The 22213-nt window shown below is 36.2% G+C and overlaps 1 protein-coding gene and 1 long non-coding RNA gene across 4 annotated transcripts in view; both read left to right on the forward strand.

The window, feature by feature from the left end:
• LOC138404321 (uncharacterized) overlaps positions 1-17063 on the forward strand; it is a 45011-nt gene extending 27948 nt beyond the window's left edge. The window contains exon 2 of the long non-coding RNA XR_011238321.1: positions 16075-17063. This is a non-coding gene — a long non-coding RNA (uncharacterized lncRNA). The remainder of the gene's footprint in view (positions 1-16074) is intronic.
• LOC117994835 (androgen-dependent TFPI-regulating protein-like) overlaps positions 1-17063 on the forward strand; it is a 30164-nt gene extending 13101 nt beyond the window's left edge. For 2 of the 3 annotated variants that reach the window (XM_069507990.1, XM_034982809.2), the window contains 3 exons: positions 11747-11887; positions 12957-13177; positions 14610-17063. In XM_069507990.1, coding sequence (XP_069364091.1) covers positions 11747-11887; positions 12957-13177; positions 14610-14958 — 711 coding nt within the window. In that variant the 3' untranslated portion in view covers positions 14959-17063. Of the gene's footprint in view, positions 1-5972; positions 6335-11746; positions 11888-12956; positions 13178-14609 lie in introns of those variants that run through there. The other variant, XM_034982807.2, reaches the window with a different exon arrangement.
• Positions 17064-22213: the final 5150 nt, after the last annotated feature.

Here is a 22213-nt window from a genome sequence, read left to right on the forward strand (position 1 = left end):
GGAATCCTAAAAACAACATTAATGAGTAAGTCTGTAACAGGTAGATATTATCCACGGAGTTCAGTATCAAGTTATTATCCTTAAAGTGTTAATAAAATCTGCCCACAAAAAATTTGCAAAACTCGCATCATTTTGTTATTTAGTCTGTACGATACGTTTGGTTGGTAAAGACATAAATACATCATGCGTTTGAATTAAGAATAACACCGCCATATTTGATTAATGTAATATCTAACTTGTACGTTTTATGATTTATTAATGGTTTCACTAATTTTTTGCTCGAATCTTATTTTTTTTTTAAATTTATAAATAAGAATAGCAAATAAATCAAGCGGACAAAAGTTTTTGTTGCCACTGATACAAATATCTTGTCGATGGTATCTTAATTTTTGTAATGCAGAGAATTGTCTTAAGCGCCATAGGACAAAATGTTGAATACGAAAGTGTTGTTGTTCATAAAGAATTTGGTGAGTATATCTCTTTGGTATAGTTACCGGCAATTAAATAGTCGCGTCTGACCTATGATGCGAGTGCGAGCTCGCGCAGGTATTGCTCCACGCACTCGTGTACTGTGTACGGATGTAGCACTCACACTAATGCAGATCGGGGTGCGGCGTGGTACGCTGGTTCATACTCCGCTCTCCCGTACGTACCCACCACATGAACCTACTCTTCTTAGTGTTTCATGGGGTGGCGTTTGCGACTATGGTGTCATGCAGTGTCTACGTTAGGGGTTTTCATACTTTTTGGTATAAAGGACGATGGGATAACTCCTGTTATTATTGTGGATACGAAGCAGTATGCGTTGGGGTTTCTTACTAATTGGAATTTGGTGAGTATCCTCATGTACCCTGTATCTCTTTGACAGACTACCGGTATATACCTAGTTACGAGTAATTAAATAGTCGCATCGATCTACGATGCGACTATGCGAGCTCGCGCAGGTATTGTTCCACGCGCTCGTGTACTGTGTACGGATGTAGCACTCACACTAATGCAGATAGCGAACGCGGGGTGCGGCGTGGCGCGCGAGTTGGTGTGCTCCTCTCCCCCGTACGTTGCGCCCCACTGACGTCTAAATGCTATTGTGACGCGTCTTGCGGTTAAGTTTAAATATGACTATTTGTTTGGTGCGGACTATAACCTGCATGCCAGAGAGTTCTTCATAATGTAACCTGCATGCCTGATAGTTATTTATATGCAACTTGCATGCCTGAGAGTCAACATTATGAAAATGTTCACCAAGGTATGTGAAGTCTGCCAATCTGCATGGTGATCTGTGGCTAAGCCCTTCCCCAATTTTCCGGGATAAAAAGTAGCCTATGTCACTCTCCAGCTGCTCGATTGCGGGTGCGGTAGATTGAAAGCTACAATGTCACGATCGCAATCACCTCTGATTGGTTGACGCTCGCTCGCTATTGGCTACAACGCATTGTTGCAACAAGAATCGCACAAATTCAGCCAATCACAACAATTGAGATTGTAATAATTATTGATGCAGGTTTTACGACTTACAAGTCTTTGACTATGTTCATGCAAAAAATAGATCGATCCGTTGCTCTGTTGCGGCGTGATTGAAGGACCAACAACAAACAAACACACTTTCGCAGATATGGGTAGTGACTAGCTGATGCCCGCGGCTTCCTCCGCGTATATACAGATTTTCAGAAATCCCTTGGGATTTTTTAAAATTTTCCGGGATAAAAAGTAGCCTATGTCACTCTCCGGGTCTTCAACTGTAACTATGTAAAAAATCAGGTAAAACCGTTGCTTCGTTGCGGCGTGATTGAAGGACAAACCAATAAACACACTTCCACTCAAAGCCGCAAAGAGCAAAGCCGGGGCGAATAAGCTAGCCATACTTATTAGCACTAGGATGTAAAATATGGCATTGGGAGCGTCGTCTATCGTATTAAATAACTCTAAAAACTAAGGTCACACGTTCGATTCCGGTTAGGTCATATTAGTAAATTCCAGTTCAAGTTTGTGGTTATAATCTGGTAAAACCGGAATGCCCAGTGCTTTATTTTTATTTTATTTTATTTTTACTAGCTTATGCTCGCGACTTCGCCCGCGTGAACTACGCAAATTTCAAACCCCTATTTTACCCCCTTAGGGGTTGAATTTTCAAAAATCCTTTCTTAGCGGACGCCTACGTCATAATAGCTATCTGCATGCCAAATTTCAGCCCGATCCGTCCAGTAGTTTGAGCTGTGCGTTGATAGATCAGTCAGTCAGTCAGTCAGTCACCTTTTCCTTTTATATATTTAGAAGATAGCTGATACCCGCGACTTCCTCCTACGAAGTCGCCTACACCTAAAGGTTTTTAAGAATCCCGTGGGAATTCTTTGATTTTCCGGGATAAAAAGTAGTCTATGTCACTCTCCAGGTCTTAAACTGTACCCATGCAAAAAATCACGTCGATTTCTGGCTCCGTTGCGACGTGATTGAAGGACAAACCAACTAACCAACAAAACACTCTTGCATTTATAATAAGGGTAGGTACTGATTATGAGAATTATTTCCGTATAAATGTCATTTCTGTGCTTTCCAGATTTAGTTCTATAATTTTTTCGCCATTTCTCTTTCGTCATTATGCCGACAATTTGCCTTTGCCTATTTGCCATTTTTTTTTAAATAGAGATAAGGGCGAGCAAACGAGCAGGCGGGTCACCTGCACGCCTAACATGCGCACCACGAGAAAATTTTGTCTACGCATTTACTCGTTTTATTTCTATGAAGAAACACGAGATAATGCGTAGATTGTAGAATTGTAACTGGAAATTACATATAGCAAAGATATGTAAGAAACTAAATAGATTTGTCTTTGCACTAAGAAGGTTGTATAAAACTGTGAATGTGCAGGCCGCGCTAATGGCTTACCATGGTTATAATATATCAAGTAGCCTTCGTTATGGACTAATCATTTGGGGAAATTCATGCGATATAAATAAAGTCTTTAGAGTGCAAAAGAAATGTGTTAGGGCGACTTGTGTCTCGATCCATGTAGACCACTTTTTAGAAAGTTAAAAATACTTCCACTTCCATGTATGTATATTTATGAAATTATTATATTTGTAAAGAAAAACAATGCACTATTTACAAAAGCTCGTCAAGGAAAACTACCTGCTAGAAATAATCGAAACACAAATAGATTAATTATACCTCATAAGATAAACACTACATTCTTCTGTAAAAATTGTTATGCAATGAGTGTTAAATTGTATAATAAACTACCAAATGATTTGAAAGCAGATTCAATGTCGCTGAATACACTTAAACGTAAATTATTTGAATGGCTATTATTTAATTGTTTCTACAGTGTAGCTGAATACCTAAATATATAAACTAAAAAAAAAAAAAAGTATAATTTTGACATAATATGTATATACTTGACAATATAATTGATTATTTGGTAGCTAGCCCATATTGATATTGTTCTGAGGAGGTTATAAGTGTTCTGATTGATTTATGTATTATTTAATTTATTATTGTGACAAAATTTTATAAATATTTATACATTTTTTTTTTGTAAAATAAGCAAATTTAAAATAATAATTAAAAATTACGTAAAATAATTTTAACAATATTGCATGCCTTAGTATATAAGGTATTTGGCTGTATTTACCACAATGTATGACTAAGAACCATTGTAAGCCCAAATAAGTAATAAATAATTTGATTTGATTTGATTTGATTTAGACAAAATTTTCTCGCGGGGCGCATGTTAGGCCCTCTGATGTTAAGTGATTACCACCGCCCATGAACATTTGCAGCACCAGCGGAACCGCCCGAAGCGTTGCCGGCCTTTTAGGAATTTGTTGGTCCGCCCCTTGAATAACCCCATGTTGTAATGTGCCATGAGATTCTAGTCTTACTATAGTAACCTATTCACATGTATAATTTATTGGACTAAACTTATCTTAATTAGATACTTAATTGACCATGATTAAGTAAGTACATTATTAGTTCCAATAAACTACATTCAACTGATAACTTAGATATCGTAATATTATTGCGTATACTTATTTGTGTTGCCAGACTCTCAAGGAATATTTTACCCTATTTTGGGGGTAATTTTTTTTTTTTTTTTTAATAGATATAGCGAGCAAACGAGCAGGGGGGTCACCTGATGTTAAGTGATTACCGCCGCCCATAAACATTTGCAGCACCAGAGGAGCCGCCGATGCGTTGCCGGCCTTTTAGGAATTTGTTAAAATAGAAATTATTTTATTTTATTTTTATTTTATTGGGAAAACCAACAGCTTAACTTATTCTATTATAATCTTAAAATTAAGTAGCTACAAGCTAATGATAGGTTTTCATAATAAGATACAAAATTATAGTCTGTCTAACGTAACTGAGTTTAGCGTTTCAAGAAACCTGCAATCATGGATGCCATGACATGATCAACCTATCGCCGGCTCACTACAGAGCACGGGTCTCCTCTCAGAGTGAGAATGGTTTTGGCCATAGTCTACCACGCTGGCCATGTGCGGATTGGTAGACTTCACACACCTTTGAAAACATTATGGAGAAATCTCAGGCATGCAGGTTTCCTCACGGTACTTTCCTTCACCATTAAAAGGAACTGATATTTAATTAGTTAAAACGCACATAACTCCGAAACTTAGAGGTGCGTGCCCGGGATCGAACCCCCGACCTGCGATTAGAAGGCGGACGTCCTAACCACTAGGCTATCACAGCTTCATCATGGATGTACGAAATAATAATTCGAAATAATAATCATGATGATGATGATGATGATGATGATAATGATGATGATGATAGATAGATAGATAGATAGAAATACTTTATTGCACACAAAAAATATTACATAACTATTACAGATACTAAAACTAAAAAATAATTGTATGCAAAGGCGGCCTTATTGCTCACAGCAATCTCTACCAGGCAACCTTTGGTGAAGGGAGAAACTAGGTGTGTTGGATATTACTTACACGCAATACAGAAAACACAGATACAGAATACGCAGATGTGTAGCGATAAAATGGGTAGTGCTCAAAAGTCATACAAATTTAGAAGTGGTCAGTTAGCTCTTTGTATCTTGAAACTAGCCTTTGCTCGCGACTTCTTCCGCGTAGTCCATACAAACTTCAAACCCCTATTTCACCCAATTAGGGGTTGAAATCCTTTCTTAGCGGATTCCTACCTCATAACAGCTATCTGCATGTACAAATATTCTGCCCGATCCGTCCAGTAGTTTGAGCTGTGCGTTGATAGATCAGTCAGTCAGTCAGTCACCTTTTCCTTGTATATATTTAGATGACTCAAGAAATCCTTGAAAGTTTTTTAACATTACCAACAACATAAAGCGGAAATGAAAAATAACAATTTGCATCTTTATGTTAAGTTATTAACTTATTTTCGAGTTATTGTTTCACTTTAGATGTTTTAATTAATTTACTTGATGTTGTTTTGAAAAACATCTACTTACATGTAAAATTATGTAACAATTGTAATTAGCCTATCTATTTAAAGGTTGATATTTTCAGAGCGTGTTTGATAAATCATAGAACAGGGTAATTGATGAGGTATTACCAAATACCTTAGTGTTAGTTAGTTAGTGCCATAGATTCATTCAGATTGTAAATTTTATGTTATTATCTCTATATATAAAAATGAATCGTTAAATGTGTTGCTGATTGCAAATCTCGAGAACAGCTGAACCGATTTCGCTAATTCTTTTTTATAAATAATAATAATAATAATAATAAATAAATAATTTTTATTTCAGGCAATGAAAATACAAACCATAACAATATACACAGTATGAAGCGGATTAAATTAATATTAGAATTGAATAGAATAGAATATAAATGTAAAAAAATTATTTATAGTACAATCAATGAATAAATAACTAAACGTTAACTTAAAATAGTGCTAATTACAACTTTGAAATAGCAACACTTATCTCAATGAAACCCTAACATACCCTCAATTATATTCGCCCGAAATATCACCGACGCGACGCGGGTGTCAGTTTAGTTTCTAAGTTAACATTAAAGTTAAATTTAACTAAAATAGAACTAATATTAACCAATAATCGTTATTAATAATTAAAATGGAAGAATTATGGAAGGATAGTAACATATTTTATAACGTTTTGTGTTTTTTAATAACGGAAAATGAGAAATTATTTGATAGAAATGACGCGGTTTTGTATTGGCGTACGGTTTATCATTTTTTCGGCATTTTGCATCATGTGTACATCGGGTTGTTCGCTATGGGGATGAAAATTGAGAGTCACCCCAATCCGGATATAAGAGTGCTATATACTTTAGGACCTGGTTATTTAACTGGATGGAATTTTGTAAGTACCTACTTATTATATAAAAGGAAAAGGTGACTGATTGACTGACTGACTGATCTATCAACGCACAGCTCAAACTAAAGGACGGATCGGGCTGAAATTTGGCATGCAGATAGCTATTATGACGTAGGCATCCGCTAAGAAAGGATTTTTGAAAATTCAAACCCTAAGGGGGTGAAATAGGAGTTTGAAATTTGTGTAGTCCACGCGGACGAAGTCGCGAGCATAAGCTAATTCTTTGCATATTTAGACTTTTCACATACTTTCATCGCGTGAATTAAATCGCGCTTTTTGTAATGAATTGCCTTAAAATCTTTTCTTATTCTAGATCTATTCTAAACCCAGTGATGTCCTCCTTGCCTCGCAGAGCACGTCATTAAGACGTAACATCTGAAGTATATTTAAACTCAAACTGATATCAACCTTCCTACCTACCTACCTACCAGTGGCGTGCAGGTCATAGAGGCATAAATGCAGTGCTTACCCCAGTTGTAATATGCAATATGCTCAATGCATATTTTTCATTTTGACCTGCCAGTAAATAGCCTGCCTGACTAATGCTTACCCTGGCTTCAAACACTGTGCACGCCACTGCTACCTACCTACCTACCTACCTACCTACCTACCTATCTACCTACCTACCCTACCCACAGTGGCGGATTATCAGTCTTGGCCGCCCTAGGCCCCAGGTGATTTAGTAAGTACCAGTCGCCCCATTCTTAACACCCATTAATCATAGCCGTAGCCAGAATTGATGAGAGATTGGGGGTAATTAAAAATTTACCTTCGATTTGTCAGTAAAATACAATCCAATGATAAATAAAAGCGCGAGCGCAGCAGGCGCAATTTTTTTGTTTCTAGGCACAAAAAGTGATTTTTGTCACGATTGGCTGCCCCTAATATTTGACCGCCCTAGGCCCGGGCCTACTGGGCCTAAGGGAAAATTCATCACTGCCTACCCACCTACTTACCTACCTACCTTTAAACTCAAACTCATAGCATTTATTCTTTCCGATGCGGTGCCGCACCTTGCGATGCGACGAATAGAAAAGAATATAATGTTTTTTTTATTTATGTAAACTTTTAAAAGTGCTTATGAATAGTCAGGTAGTTTTAATTTACCACTGGTTTGGAATGCCGCTCCTACTCAGAAGAACCTGGAAAATTCTGGTGGGAGGCCTCGGCCGTGGCTAGTTACCACCCTACCGGCAAAGCAGTGCCGGCAAGCGATTTAGCGTTCCGGTACGATGCCGTGTAGAAACCAAAGGTGTATGGGTTTAATAAAAACTGTCATACTCCTTCCAGGTTAGCCCGCTCCCACCTTAGACTGCATCGTCACTTACCATCAGGTGAGATTGCAGTCAAGGGCTAACTTGTATCTGAATAAAAAAAAATAAAAAAAAAACCAGCAAGAAACTCGGCGGTTGCTCTTTTTAATTTTTCAATTTACAATGTTATTATACCGTACTATAAAAGCCATTGCAGCCCCGTGCATTGCTGGAGCGAGTCAAATCCAAGCTTTTTTATCGTTTACATAGTCTGCGACTGTATAATATGCTTTTTTTAGGAGCATACTTTTAACACATTTTTTAAACTTGTGTAAAGGCAAGTGTAAAGGCTAAAATTGCTTGTGGAACGAGGTATTCCTACCACGTTCAGTGTATCTGTGTGCCATTCTGTGCTGTGTCATGTGTGTGTTCTTCTGTAGGATAGGTGTAGGGTCCATGGCTCACTCTAGAAATTCATGGTCAGAATTTTCTCGTACGATGCCGTAAGCGATGAAATTTTTGCGGTACCGTTTTTTTTTTAAAGAATATTAGCCATGTTAAATGACTAATATTCCCCTTTCCTCTCCAACTAAGCGTCAGGCTTGTGCTAGGAGTAGGTACGACAATAGTGCAACGGGCGGGGTTTGAACCGTCGGCCTTTTGGTTTTCAGTCCACTCCTATACCGGTTGAGCTATTGAGGCTCTAAGTAGGTATAGTCCGTAAAAATGACTCCTCACGCGCCATTTTCACTTTATGGGTCAACTGTCATGTCAAAACGGTTCACCTTTAAAATAAGGACTAAAATCGTACTTTTGACATGAAATTTGACACATAAAGTTAAAATGGCGTGTGAGGAGTAATTTTTAGGGTTCCGTACCTCAAATGGAAAATATACCCTCATAGGATCACTTCGTTGTCTTAAGTTTGTCTGTCAGTACCTCCGTCCGTCCGTCCGTCTGTCTGTCTGTCATGTTTGTCAAGAAAACCTATCTTAGGGTACTTCCCGTTGACCTAGAACCATGAAATTTGGCAGGTAGGTAGGTCTTATAGCAAAATTAGTAAAGGAAAATCCGAAAACGACGACGAATGACGTCACTAAAATGGCGACCATGTGCATTAGCAATTCGCGGGACTTAGTTTTTTTTTATTGTAAAGGTACGGAATCCTTCGTGTTCGTCGAATCCGACTCGCACTTGGCCGGTTTTTTATCAAGTCAACCCCAAAATAGTTCCTTTGTGATACGAAGGGTGTCGTAACGCCCTTTATCACACCTTATCACTGTTATCACTCTTATCACACGTGAGTGAAACGTGATGAACTTTGTCCGGTCGATAAAGTGGTTCCGTCACTAAACTAGGACTTGTACATGACTTCTGCTACCTATATCATAGAACTACATCTTAATATATAAAAGGAAAAGCTGACTGACTGACTGATCTATCAACGCACAGCTCAAACTTCTGGACGGATCGGGCTGAAATTCGGCATGCAGATAGCTATTATGACGCAAGCATCCGCTAAGAAAGGATTTTTGCAAATTCTACCCCTAAGGGGGTGAAACAGGAGTTTGAAATTTGTGTAGCCCACGCGGATGAAGTCACGGGCATAAGCTAGTTAGTGAATAAATAGAAAGGCTATTTCTAAGAGACGGACTAAAACAGATTTTTGTTTATTTTTATGTATAAGTAATTTTTGGTCTATCGTGCAAAATGTCGAAAAAATACGACTGTAGAGTAGGTACGTATGTACGGAACCCTCGGTGCGCGAGTTTAACTCGCACTTGGTGGGTTTTTTAGACATTATATTTTCATTTCATTCACATTATGCTGACATCAAGTTGTGAGCAAAACTCTAAGGCGATTTCCCTGGTGCTACAAATATTTATGGGCGGCGGTACTCACTTACCATCAGGTGACATGACGGTGGCGCCTGCTCGTTTGTTGCTGATATTTTCATTAAAAAAAACCGGCCAAGTGCGAGTCAGGCTCGCGCAATGAGGGTTCCGTACTACAGTCGTATTTTTTCGACATTTTGCACGATAATTCAAAATCTATGGTGCATAAAAATTTATAAAAATCTGTTTAAGAAAGCACAGGTGAAGGCCTTTCATATGATACCCCACATTTTTTTTGTGTGATGTAACCACAAATTCACGGTTTTCAGATGTTTCCCCGAATGTCTGCTATAAGACCTACCTACCTGCCAAATTTCATGATTCTAGGTCAACGGGAAGTACCCTGTAGGTTTCTTGCCAGACAGACAGACAGGCAACAAAGTCTGTATATAAGTCAGTCAGTCAGAACTTTGAATTTTATGCAATACTAGCCGATGTCCGCGACTTCGGCCGCATGGAATTAGGTTTTTAAAATCCCGTGGAAACTTTGGTTTTCCGGGATAAAATTAGCCTATGTCACTCTCCAGGTCTTTATTTATGCCCATGCAAAAAATCACGTCGGTCCGTTCCACCGTTGCGACGTGATTGCAGGACAAACCAACAAACGAATACACTTTCGCATTTATAATAAGGGTACTGATATACAGATAAGTATAGATAAACAATAAATAATTTAATTAATTAGAAATCTAATTGTTTAAATAATTGTCGTCACCAATCTCAACATAGTATAAAATAAAGTCGCTTCAGCTGTCTGTATGTATGAACGCGTAGATCTTTTAGTTTACGCAACGGATTTTAATGCGGTTTTCACTAACAGATAGAGTGATTCAAGAGGAAGGTTTATAGGTATACTTTAATATTAGTTTGTGTTAATTTGTTGAAATATGACGATATTTGAACAAAATGTCGGAAGAAATCAAGCTTCCATCGAAAATTAACAAACATTACACGCAACAAAACGAGACGGAGGCGGCGATGTTCGCATTTATAGTATTAGTAAGGAAGTGACACTACATAAGTATCTACACTGCCACCCATGCGAAGCCGGGGCGGGTCGCTAGTTACGTATAAATTATTGTGTCAGACGAGTTCGACGTTATCGACTCGACCTTTTCGTCTGGGAGTCTATTATTTATTTAGTAATAAAGTGTCTGTGTCTGTTTGTTCGTTGACCTATTTCTACACGATTATTTTAGGGACTGGACGCACTAGAGGGTCATTCTGATAAAAATATTTGTGGACTGCACTTCAGTTTTTAGGGTTCCGTACCTCAAAGGAAATACGTATAAGATACATCCTTCTTTATGTCTATAAGCTATAAGGTATGTACCTTCGAGGTACCATTTTTTCCGAGTCACGGATTTATTGACTCTTGTGTAATCACTCGTGGCGTCCAATAATTATTTACTTTGTTGTCTGTCTGTCTGTATATCTCTGTCTGTCAAGAAACCTACAGGGTACTTCCCGTAAACCTAGAATCATGAAATTTGGCAGGTAGGTAGGTCTTATAGCAGACATTCGGGGAAAAATCTGAAAACCGTGAATTTGTGGTTACATCACACAAAAAATTAAATTGTGGTCATGAACATTAGTTCAATTTCATTTTTCAAAGTAAGATAACTATATCAAGTGGGGTATCATACGAAAGGGCTTCACTTGTGCATTCTAAAACGGATTTTTATTTATTTTTATGCATCATAGTTTTATGATTTATCGTGCAAAATGACGATAAAATACGACTGTAGCACGGAACTCTCGGTGCGCGAGGCTGACTCGCAGTTGGCCGGTTTTTTTGTTGATAATGGTGTTTGCTTAGAACGCAGATAGCTCCGAAAATTTAGAGGTGCGTTTCCGGGATCGAACCTCCGACGTATCGAATCTTAACCACTAGGCTATGACCGCTATAATTTATATTATTTTTACTAATTACTACATTACTAATGTGGTGTCATTGAGGTGTCATTGCCTCGGAAACTCAAATGAGAGGATTTTTTTCCGACCTAATTCACGTTATTTCAATTTCTCTAGGGATCTCTAATTTTTTGAGAATTAAAGTATAGCTATAAACCTTCCTCTAGAATCACTCTACCTATTGGTGAAAACCGCATTAAAATCCGTTGCGTAACTACGCAACGGATCTGAAAGATCTACGCATTCATACATACATACATACATACATACAGACAGCGGGAAGCGACTTTATTTTATACTATGTAGAGATTAACACGATGTTTCTTTGTTCGCAGACCTTCCAAACAATCTTCCTGGGTCTGTCTCTGCTACATGACGTGCTGGAATGGTTCGACAAGCAGAAGAGCAACCTTGGCTCCAAGATCAAGTACTGGAGGGATGTCATATTCTGTGGCATGGTGTTACCTTTCACTCTGGTAAGTCCACCATCCATTCCATCAGCCTGAATGCCCTGTACTGGACATAGGCCTTCCTCATCAACCTTCTCCCCGCCACTTTAAGTCCATCCATTCTATCAGACACTGTGTGTGTCGTACTGTAGATTTTCTGTTAATTGGACTAGTTGATGTTGTAATAATTAGGTATTGGTTGGTCTGGGATCGGTATGGGGATGGAGGAGCCGATCTAGGTAGGGACGTGAGTAGGGTTAGTTAGTGTTATCTAGTCATAGGAGACGTTGTTGTCATGACTCATAATTAATGAGGGTAGTTTGTGTTGTCTCTCATAGTGCGAGAATATTGTCAGTGCGCCCACGAAGTCTCGGTTAATCTAATACGTTGTAATCCTGACTTATCCCTATACTATTGTCAGCACCATTTCAGATTACCGCGACAGAATCCTACATTTTGTGATGTCAGGAGATATCAGACTATTCTATAATTGATAATGGAGGGAAATAACACATAATCTTCTCGTAATGAATATTATAATGATACCACCTTACACTTTTATCACTTCACAATTCCACTTTTCACCTTTACACTTCACTTGCTAAAAATCAACTGCCAGAGCGAGCCGGCTCAACGCCCCGCACTTTCTCTGACCACCTCCATCGCTTTTATATGCCAAATTTATGATTGGTTGAGAGAGCCGCCTCGCTCTGTCAGGTGACGTCACATCCAGTAGGGCGATTGTCTAAAACCTGCATCAATCATTATTACAATCTCAATTGTTCTGATTGGCTGAATTTGTGCGATTCTTGTTGCAACAATGCATTGTGGCCAATAGTGAGCGAGCATTAACCAATCAGAGATGATTGCGATCGTGACATTGTAGCTGTCAAACAACCGCGGTAGAGCCACAGTATTAATTTTACAATAATCAATTACATTTATTCTTACTGATTAAGTTCTTATTATATAATATATATATTTATATTTATCATTCTTACTGATACTTATCATAGAGTTATTACACAGAAGTTGTATTTGAGGAGTAATCTAACCAGTGTTGCTGACACTATATTCCCGTATTTTTTCATTTCAGTTCGTAACAGGAATGTTCTGGACCGTCTACGCGATCGACCGGGAGCTGGTCTTCCCGAAGATCTACGACGAGGTGGTCCCCTGGTGGTTCAACCACTGCGTCCACACCAACATCACCGTGGTGCTGGTGGTGGAGACCCTACTCCAGGCGAGGAGGCACCCCACTAACCAGCGGTTGGAGTTGATCCTGTACTGGATAGTGGCCTTTGCTTATGCTATAGTGTGAGTATTTCTTAGTCATTTTTATCCCGGAAACCCCCTATTAATGGGAGGACGACCTCCCTGGCGCAGTGCTGAGTTCCGTGGTCATATTAATGGGAGATCCCGGGTTCGATTGCCAGCAGGGAAAATTTGGAAGAGACATCCTATCCTATTAACCAGAAGTTGGAGTCACATCCTGTTCTAGATGGTGGCCTTATTTAATGCTATTGTGTGAGTATTTCCTGATCATTCCTAAACAACAAATTCCTAAAAGGCCGGCAACGCATCGGCGGTTCCTCTGGTGCTGCAAATGTTCATGGGCGGCGGTAATCACTTAACATCAGGTGACCCGCCTGCTCGTTTGCTCGCTATCTCTATTAAAAAAAATACATCCAAATACCCCCCATTATGTGATTAATGGACGGAAGATCCCCTGTGCAGTGTAGAGCCCTATGGTCTGCTTTGTGGGAGGTTCTGAGTTCGGTTCCTGGCAGAGAAATTTTGGAATTTTATAATTTCTAAAATTTCTCTGGTGCCTACGCTATCTACTTCAGAGCACGTCGGCTCTAGACTCTAGTCAGCTCATTGATAAAAGAGAAAATACTTATATATTACGATAAAACATATTTCTGCAGGTTTCATATCTACTACAATAATCTTATGAGTTTAGAGGTGAGAGGTTGTTTCCTTAAAAACAACTGGACTGGTTTTGTTGGTTTTTTGCTAATACCTACCTCAGAGTAGGTTTTTTATTAATATTTTTTAAGGATGTACGCATGGCTGAATATGATAATTTTTAATTTTTTATTATCGACTATTTCAAGACATGAGTTGCAATGCCTGTTTTGAATTGGGAATTTGTTTGAACGACTCTTGTGGGCACCTATTGCATTTTGATGGTAGTCATATTATTATCAGATACCTTGTTACATCCAACAAAGGCCAACAAAAAATGTATAAAATTTCAACTCAATTGAACAATGCCCATATGCATTGGTGACAATCAGACTGACATTTTTTTTTAAATAGATATAGCGAGCAAACGGGCAGGCTAATTTTTTCTACTAAGCATGGCTCTCCTTTCAGATTGAGAAGGTTTTAGCCATATAATACCACTTTTAAGAACAGTATGGAGAACTATGGGGCATGCAGATTTCCTCACGATGTTTTCCTTTAAAGCAAGTGATATTTAATTGTTTAAAACACACGACCCCTTAGGAGTAGAATTTTTAAAAATTCTTTCTTAGCGGATGTCTACGTTATAATAGCTATCTGCATGCCAAATTTCAGCCCGATCTGTCCAGTAGTTTGAGCTGTGCGTTGATAGATCAGTCAGTCAGTCAGTCTGTTACCTATTCCTTTTTTATTAGTATAGATTAATAATATAAAATAATAATAAATTATTTAACAAACAATGTTCATAAAGATTAAAATTTATATAATTTATTTCCAGATACTACACAATCTACTTCGTGACCGACAGGTGGTTATACCAGGTCTTCGGGGTCATGAACTGGTGGCAGGTCTGCCTGTACCAACTCTTCATCTGGGGAATCTCCTACTTCTTCTACAAGATGCAGTTCCCCCTCAACAGACTAATTCATGGATCAGACCCCCAACCAGACAATAACGAAGAGAAACATATAAACGATGTATTGCATGATAACGACAGACAAACAGACGTTTTAAATCCGGATGAAACCGGTAAAGTTAATGCGGACTTAGAGACAAGTCTGCCAGAAAAGTCTTGGAGTATGAAATTTAGGAATATAAAAAATAATGTTGAGAATTCTCGATTGTGATCGTAAATCGTGATGATTATAATCATTTAGTGATCGTGATGATTAAAATCATTGTATGGTTCTTGCGATTTACGAAGACGAGTGAACTTTACTTGTGGTTACGTCAGATACACGGACATTGCGTAAGTGTGCGTGCATGTCGGACCAATCAGTCGCGAGCAAGCGCTCGCAAACGCACACATTTAGTGTACTTTACTTATACCGATACGACTTAAAGTGAAATCTATAGAGTGCACTACGACTTTGCTTAGACTTAAGTCAGAGTTAAAACGAGACAGATCTCCCACATAAATCTGTCTCGTTTTAATTCAATCTTAAGTCTAAGCAAAGTCAAAGTGCGCTCCATAGATCTCAGCCTTAGATACAAGCATGATCCACTCGTCTTCGTAAAATTCAAAAACGATAGCTATAGTGATTATGATTAGTGCTAGATGAGATTATGGTGTGATTATAGTAATAGTATAAGTGAATTTAAGAATGGTCACAAGAAAGAATCTCGTATAGGTACCTAAACTTTTTGCTCAACCTTTCTGAAGGGCTTATTCGACCTTCCTAAATCCTGAGTCCTAAATGGTTTAGTTACCGTCAAACTAGCCAACTTTGCCATTCAATGATATTTTGCCCAAAAGGCAATTTATAAGCAAATTCGCTTTGTACACATTTGCACACATTGCCCACATATATGGGCAATGATGGCTGAAAGTCCGGATTACTTTGCCCGCCATCGAAATCGAACAAATTTTGGTTTAAATGTTAATTTATCAAAAAAAAAACCCGGCCAAGTGCGAGTCAGGCTCGCGCAACGAGGGTTCCGAACTACAGTCGTATTTTTTCGACATTTTGCACGATAACTCAAAAACTAAGATGCCTAAATATAAATATAAATCGGTTTTAGAATGCACAGGTGAAGACCTTTCATATAAGACCCTACTTGATATAGTTATCTTACTTCCAAAATTGAAAATACTAATTATTAGTTCATGACCACAATTTAAATTTTTTTGTGTGATGTAACCACAAATTCACGGTTTTCAGATTTTTCCCCGAATTTCTGCTATAAGATCTACCTACCTGCCAAATTTCATGATTCTAGGTTAACGGGAAGTACCGTGTAAGGTTTCTTGACAGACCGACAGCAGACAGGCAGACAGACAGACAGACAAACAGACAGACAACAAAGTGATCCTATAAGGGTTCCGTTTTTCCTTTTGAGGTATGGAACCCTAAAAATTACAAAGCAAATTTGGTTATAAATTTCTTTTTGGGCAAAGTTGGCTAGTTTGACGGTAACTCTACAATTTAGGATGTAGGATTTAGGAAGGTGGAATAAGCCCTTAATACGAACCGCTTAGATGTGGAATGCTCTTCCAGCGTCACTGGGGGGTCACTGCGCCTTCCGGTGCGAGGTCACCATACCAGCACCTTGGGACCCCAACGTCTATCGGTTTTACGAACTATGCCCATTGCCACTTTAGTTTCGCAACCCGTTGAGCTATGTCGGTTACTCTAGTTCTCCTACGGATCTCCTCATTTCTGATTTGATCACGTTGAGAAACGCCAAGCATAGCATAGCATAGCAATAGTAACAAATGGAACAATTAAAATTTTACTTTTGAATACGAAAGTGATACGAAGTTGAATAATAAATGCAAAAGTGTGTTTGTTTGTTGGTTTGTCCTTCAATCACGTTGCAACGGTGGAACGGATTGACGTGTTTTGCATGCCTATAGATAAAGACCTGGAGAGTGACATAGGCTACTTTTTATCCCGGAAAATTAAAGAGTTCCCACGGGATTTTTAAAGAATCTAATTCCACGCGGACGAAATCGCGGGCATCAGCTAGTAAGTACTAAAATGTGATGGAAAAGGTGATGAACAAAGTACAAATTTAGAAAATGATAAAAATTTCGAAATAATTTCATTTTTAATACAGTAGAATAAAATTGATATTTTGGAATAATTTTTATTGATATTTGTCATCACTTTTATATTTTAATTATCATATATTATTAAGAAGGAGTGTAACATTTTGTACATTGTTTAAGGAATTATTCTAAGTTATATATTAATAATGGTATTAGTAAATAAACAATTTAGAGACTGAATTTGTTTTTGATCATTGTCATCATCTCTACATATCGCCGTCCCACTAATGAGAAAGGTTCTGTCTGAATGAGAAGGGTTCTGAAGAATGAGAAGAGCTTGCTAGATTAACCTCAGAAGTATAGAGACAATAGAGTCAGGAATCACCTACTGAGAGCCTAAACCTTAGTTCGTTATCAAAAAGCTAGGGCGTGGTTGAAGGTAGAAAACAAAATAAAAGATTGTATAAGGAAATAAACTGTTTTATTCAGGGAAAAGTCCCTCCAAATCAAAGTTTATCTTTACCATTAATTATTGCTTTATCATTATATAATTTATTATTTCCTTTAAGAAAAATCTACCGCCAGTTCGAAAAAGCATATCTACCGAGAGAAAGAACTGGCAAGAAAAAACTCGGCGGTGTCTATTCACAATTATTGAAAAATAGATACAACTATGGTAGGTATTACCATAACATATCCAACCCACATAGGGTATAAGCATAAACTATTACAAAGGAATACCAGATGTATAACAAATTACACATTAACCAACACATAAAACAACATACATAGTATAACAATAGAAATATAAAATCAACAATATTCGTACCTGTAGGTATGTCACAGCTTCTTATTAAAAATAGGAAAATTAATGATCTCTATCGTCAAAGCAGAGCCATTTATAGGCTGGGATTAACTCCCACCCTCTGTATAAAAATATAGTGATACCATGTAAAGATTAAATTCAATAGAGTCAATAGAGTTTAAACTCTACTAAATTTATATACTTCAATTTCTACATTATACTCTATTTAAATCTACAATTACTTTATTTCTAAAATATAATAAAATCATAATTAAGTTTCATGAGTTTCGCCATGTAAGTACCATAGATTTGCCATTTATAATCTGTTAATGGTTCTGTCACGTCTGTAGTATTTTTTCTATCATTTTGACGTGCCTCTGTTTACAAATAAAATGTCTATGGTTTAGAATTAATTCTTAAGCAAAATCTAAAGAGTTTAGTAGCAATTTCAAGAAATAAATAGCAACTCTAACCATTTATCTTATACGGCCAAACTGACAATTGCTTCGTTCTCGAAGCAACAAAATAAAAACAAACAATTCGTAAAGTAAATAAAGTTGTCAAACAACATCAAAACATTTTTTTTCAAACAACATGTCTGTGGCTTCCAACAAAATAAAAAAAAACATTTTAAACATGTGTGTGACATACAAAATTACCACACAGTTTACTCTCAAAAATACAAGAAATATTTTTCTCGCCACAGCACATAAATGTTTCCAAACAAGATATCCTTTAACCCCATTGGTTTTAAACCAATATCAAAAAATATTTTTAACACCACTGGTATTAAAGCGATATTATAAAAATACTTTTCAACACCGTTGGTTCCAACGTTTTAAAGTATCATCTACAAAATATCCTTCAACACCATTGGTTTTAAGGCAACATCGTAAACCATCATAAAATTGTCCCTTAACACCATTGGTTTTGATCCATATATCACTATACAATTTTCCCATTGATCGAACATTTGATCAAAGTTTTAAATAAATTCCAATAAAATATAGAGATGAATATTAAACAAAGAAAAATTGCAACTGAACAAATTGTAAATTATCAGAATTTAAAATAATATGTTTCATAAAAAAGAACCATCAAAATGAAAAAGTTACAAAAATATTAATATTTCAAAATAAGTTAAATCATAAGAACTTTTTTTCAATTTCAAGTTAATAATTTTGCAAAAATAATAAAATACCATCGACTCTTACTCCTAAAGTACCAAAGTCAAAAACAAAGGGTAGGTATATAAAAAGTAATTATATGTAAGATATATCAAAACAAAACTAACTACTATGTTAGAAGAAGTAAAAATAATCAAAGAGTAAACTTATCTAATTATCGTTATTTACTTTCAAAAATATTTTCTATTCAATCTCTTTTTGTCTATCTGCAATCAGTCCTTGGACTATACAAAAACATTTGTTGCTTCCCACATCCAATGATGTGCCAACAACCTTCCTTTTTAAATAAATACCAAAACATTTTTCCACAATAAAATATAAAAATCCAAAAAGATCGTAAATAAAAACATAAAGGTAGGTATCAAAAACTAAAATGTCAAAAAATACCACAAAAATAATTTACATTAAAAAGATCGTCAAAGAAGTAATCAATATCAAAAATAGTTAAACACTTCAAACATCAAAAACGTCAAAAAATCAAAAGTATTATTCAAACAAAACAACAAAATACGGCATTAAAAAATATTAAACACAAGTGGGTAGTCAATAATCTCTAAATTCCAATATTCTAAATTTAAGTTTCAGGTTTAACCATAGTCCACCACGCTGGCCAAGTGTGGATTGGCAGCTCCATTACATCACATTACATAACGGTGGGTATATATAAAAAAACAATGACATCAAACAATCAGTAGCTACTAGACTTAGCGGCATAGCAACAGGATAAGACATCAGCAGCCTAACCTATCCTTATATAAAAACTACAAAAATAAACTCCAACAAAATTTCTTAATTATTGTAGGTAGGTATTACAAATCTTTCATCTCTACGTTTCGCGAGTGAGAACTCCGATGCAAAGTCAATAGCAAATTTACAAAAATGGCCACGCTAATCGCGTTTCTGATCAATGAATCATCAATATTTAACGAATGATGCAATATGTATTTCTGTATTGTTCTTAATTTGAAACAAAATTACAACAAAAATTTTTTTTTTTTTTTTCTTTTTTTTTTTGGTTCTTTTTTTTTCCTTCTTTTCTCTCTGTCATTATGTAACACATAAATAAATTATATACATCTATTCGGCCAACCTGAAAAGTACTTCGTTCTCGAAGTACTTACATAGGAAATGCCTCAAGAACATAACTAAAAAAAAAAGTAAGATGACTCATCACTCGTAAAACAATATTCAATGATTCAATGTCAACATCACTATCATATAAATTACGAATATACGGCTAGACGTCAGACGTAAATTAAAATAGAACACAAATTAATCATCAGTAAATATTTACTGACAAACTTGCTTTAGTTTTTCACCGCTCGGTCAGTCTGACATTTAACCACATTTTATCGTATGATCATTTAATAAAAATTTCATACCAACTAACTACCTGCAAATTTTTAACATTAATTTACGTAATATCGATTTGTGTTACTAGCTGGGACATCATGCGATTAAACACCTTCAAACATTAATCTGAGTCATTGAAACAGAACATCTATACTGAACACAAAATTACCCGCAAAAATTTTATTTATTTAGTACCCACATCTTTATTTCTATAATACAATTAGTTTTAAAACAAATAAAATGACGACAGGTACTATGAAACTGTGTTACTACATTACACAGAGTATTAATAGGTCCATGATTACGCAATAAAACTTTCTAAGGCCTACCTGCCTGAAAAATTGTCTTGCAAAAAAGTTTTAATTCACTTTCACTTTTTTTTTCATACCATATTTTCATATTAAGATTTCCAGATTTAGGGTATCCAATGTCCATTGTGGTACCTCTCGTGGACGTCAGTCATCACAACGCCTGTTGGAACATCTTTGATGGCTTTTCACAAAGCCATCCGAATTCGCCGGTATTTCTGAAACTTGTACAAACTGCATTAGAAAAGGCACAATTCAGCCATATCGTATCCCACTTCTGATGCTAGATTAACCTCATTAGTATAGAGACAATAGAGTCAGGAATCACCTACTGAGAGCCTAAACCTTAGTTCGTTATCAAAAAGCTAGGGCGTGGTTGAAGGTAGAAAACAAAATAAAAGATTGTATAAGGAAATAAACTGTTTTATTCAGGGAAAAGTCCCTCCAAATCAAAGTTTATCTTTACCATTAATTATTGCTTTATCATTATATAATTTATTATTTCCTTTAAGAAAAATCTACCGCCAGTTCGAAAAAGCATATCTACCGAGAGAAAGAACTGGCAAGAAAAAACTCGGCGGTGTCTATTCACAATTATTGAAAAATAGATACAACTATGGTAGGTATTACCATAACATATCCAACCCACATAGGGTATAAGCATAAACTATTACAAAGGAATACCAGATGTATAACAAATTACACATTAACCAACACATAAAACAACATACATAGTATAACAATAGAAATATAAAATCAACAATATTCGTACCTGTAGGTATGTCACAGCTTCTTATTAAAAATAGGAAAATTAATGATCTCTATCGTCAAAGCAGAGCCATTTATAGGCTGGGATTAACTCCCACCCTCTGTATAAAAATATAGTGATACCATGTAAAGATTAAATTCAATAGAGTCAATAGAGTTTAAACTCTACTAAATTTATATACTTCAATTTCTACATTATACTCTATTTAAATCTACAATTACTTTATTTCTAAAATATAATAAAATCATAATTAAGTTTCATGAGTTTCGCCATGTAAGTACCATAGATTTGCCATTTATAATCTGTTAATGGTTCTGTCACGTCTGTAGTATTTTTTCTATCATTTTGACGTGCCTCTGTTTACAAATAAAATGTCTATGGTTTAGAATTAATTCTTAAGCAAAATCTAAAGAGTTTAGTAGCAATTTCAAGAAATAAATAGCAACTCTAACCATTTATCTTATAAGCTCAATGCATATTCCTACCTACCCTACCTAGCCTGCCTTGGCTTCAAACACTGTGCACGCCACTGGTTATACCACGCTGATCAGATGCGATTTGATTTTATATTTAATACTCTGATAACTCACATTAGTTATAATTTGAGCGAACTAAAATTACTAAAATTTCTATTCAGCCAGCATCAGTTTTTTGTACAAGTTTGAAAGACTAAATTCATCTAAAAAGTGACATATCTCTAAATCAAAAATTTCAGGCATAGCTGCATTAACTGAAATATGCTAAAGTTAAAAAAATTTTAAAAAAATAATAATAATAAGGTAGGTCAGCAATTTTAGTTTTTTTTTAATTTAACAATTAACTAAACTAAACGTAAAATTTAATATTAAGTTATTTGCAACTTAGTTAGTTATGTTATAAATTATAATATTTTAATAATAACCCGCTGTCCGTTACTAATAAACTAATAAATCATCTAGGTAGAATAAACAGGAAATAAAAATATATAA

This window comes from Maniola hyperantus, chromosome 27 (genome assembly GCF_902806685.2).
Source record: "Maniola hyperantus chromosome 27, iAphHyp1.2, whole genome shotgun sequence".
Taxonomy (NCBI): domain Eukaryota; kingdom Metazoa; phylum Arthropoda; class Insecta; order Lepidoptera; family Nymphalidae; genus Maniola; species Maniola hyperantus.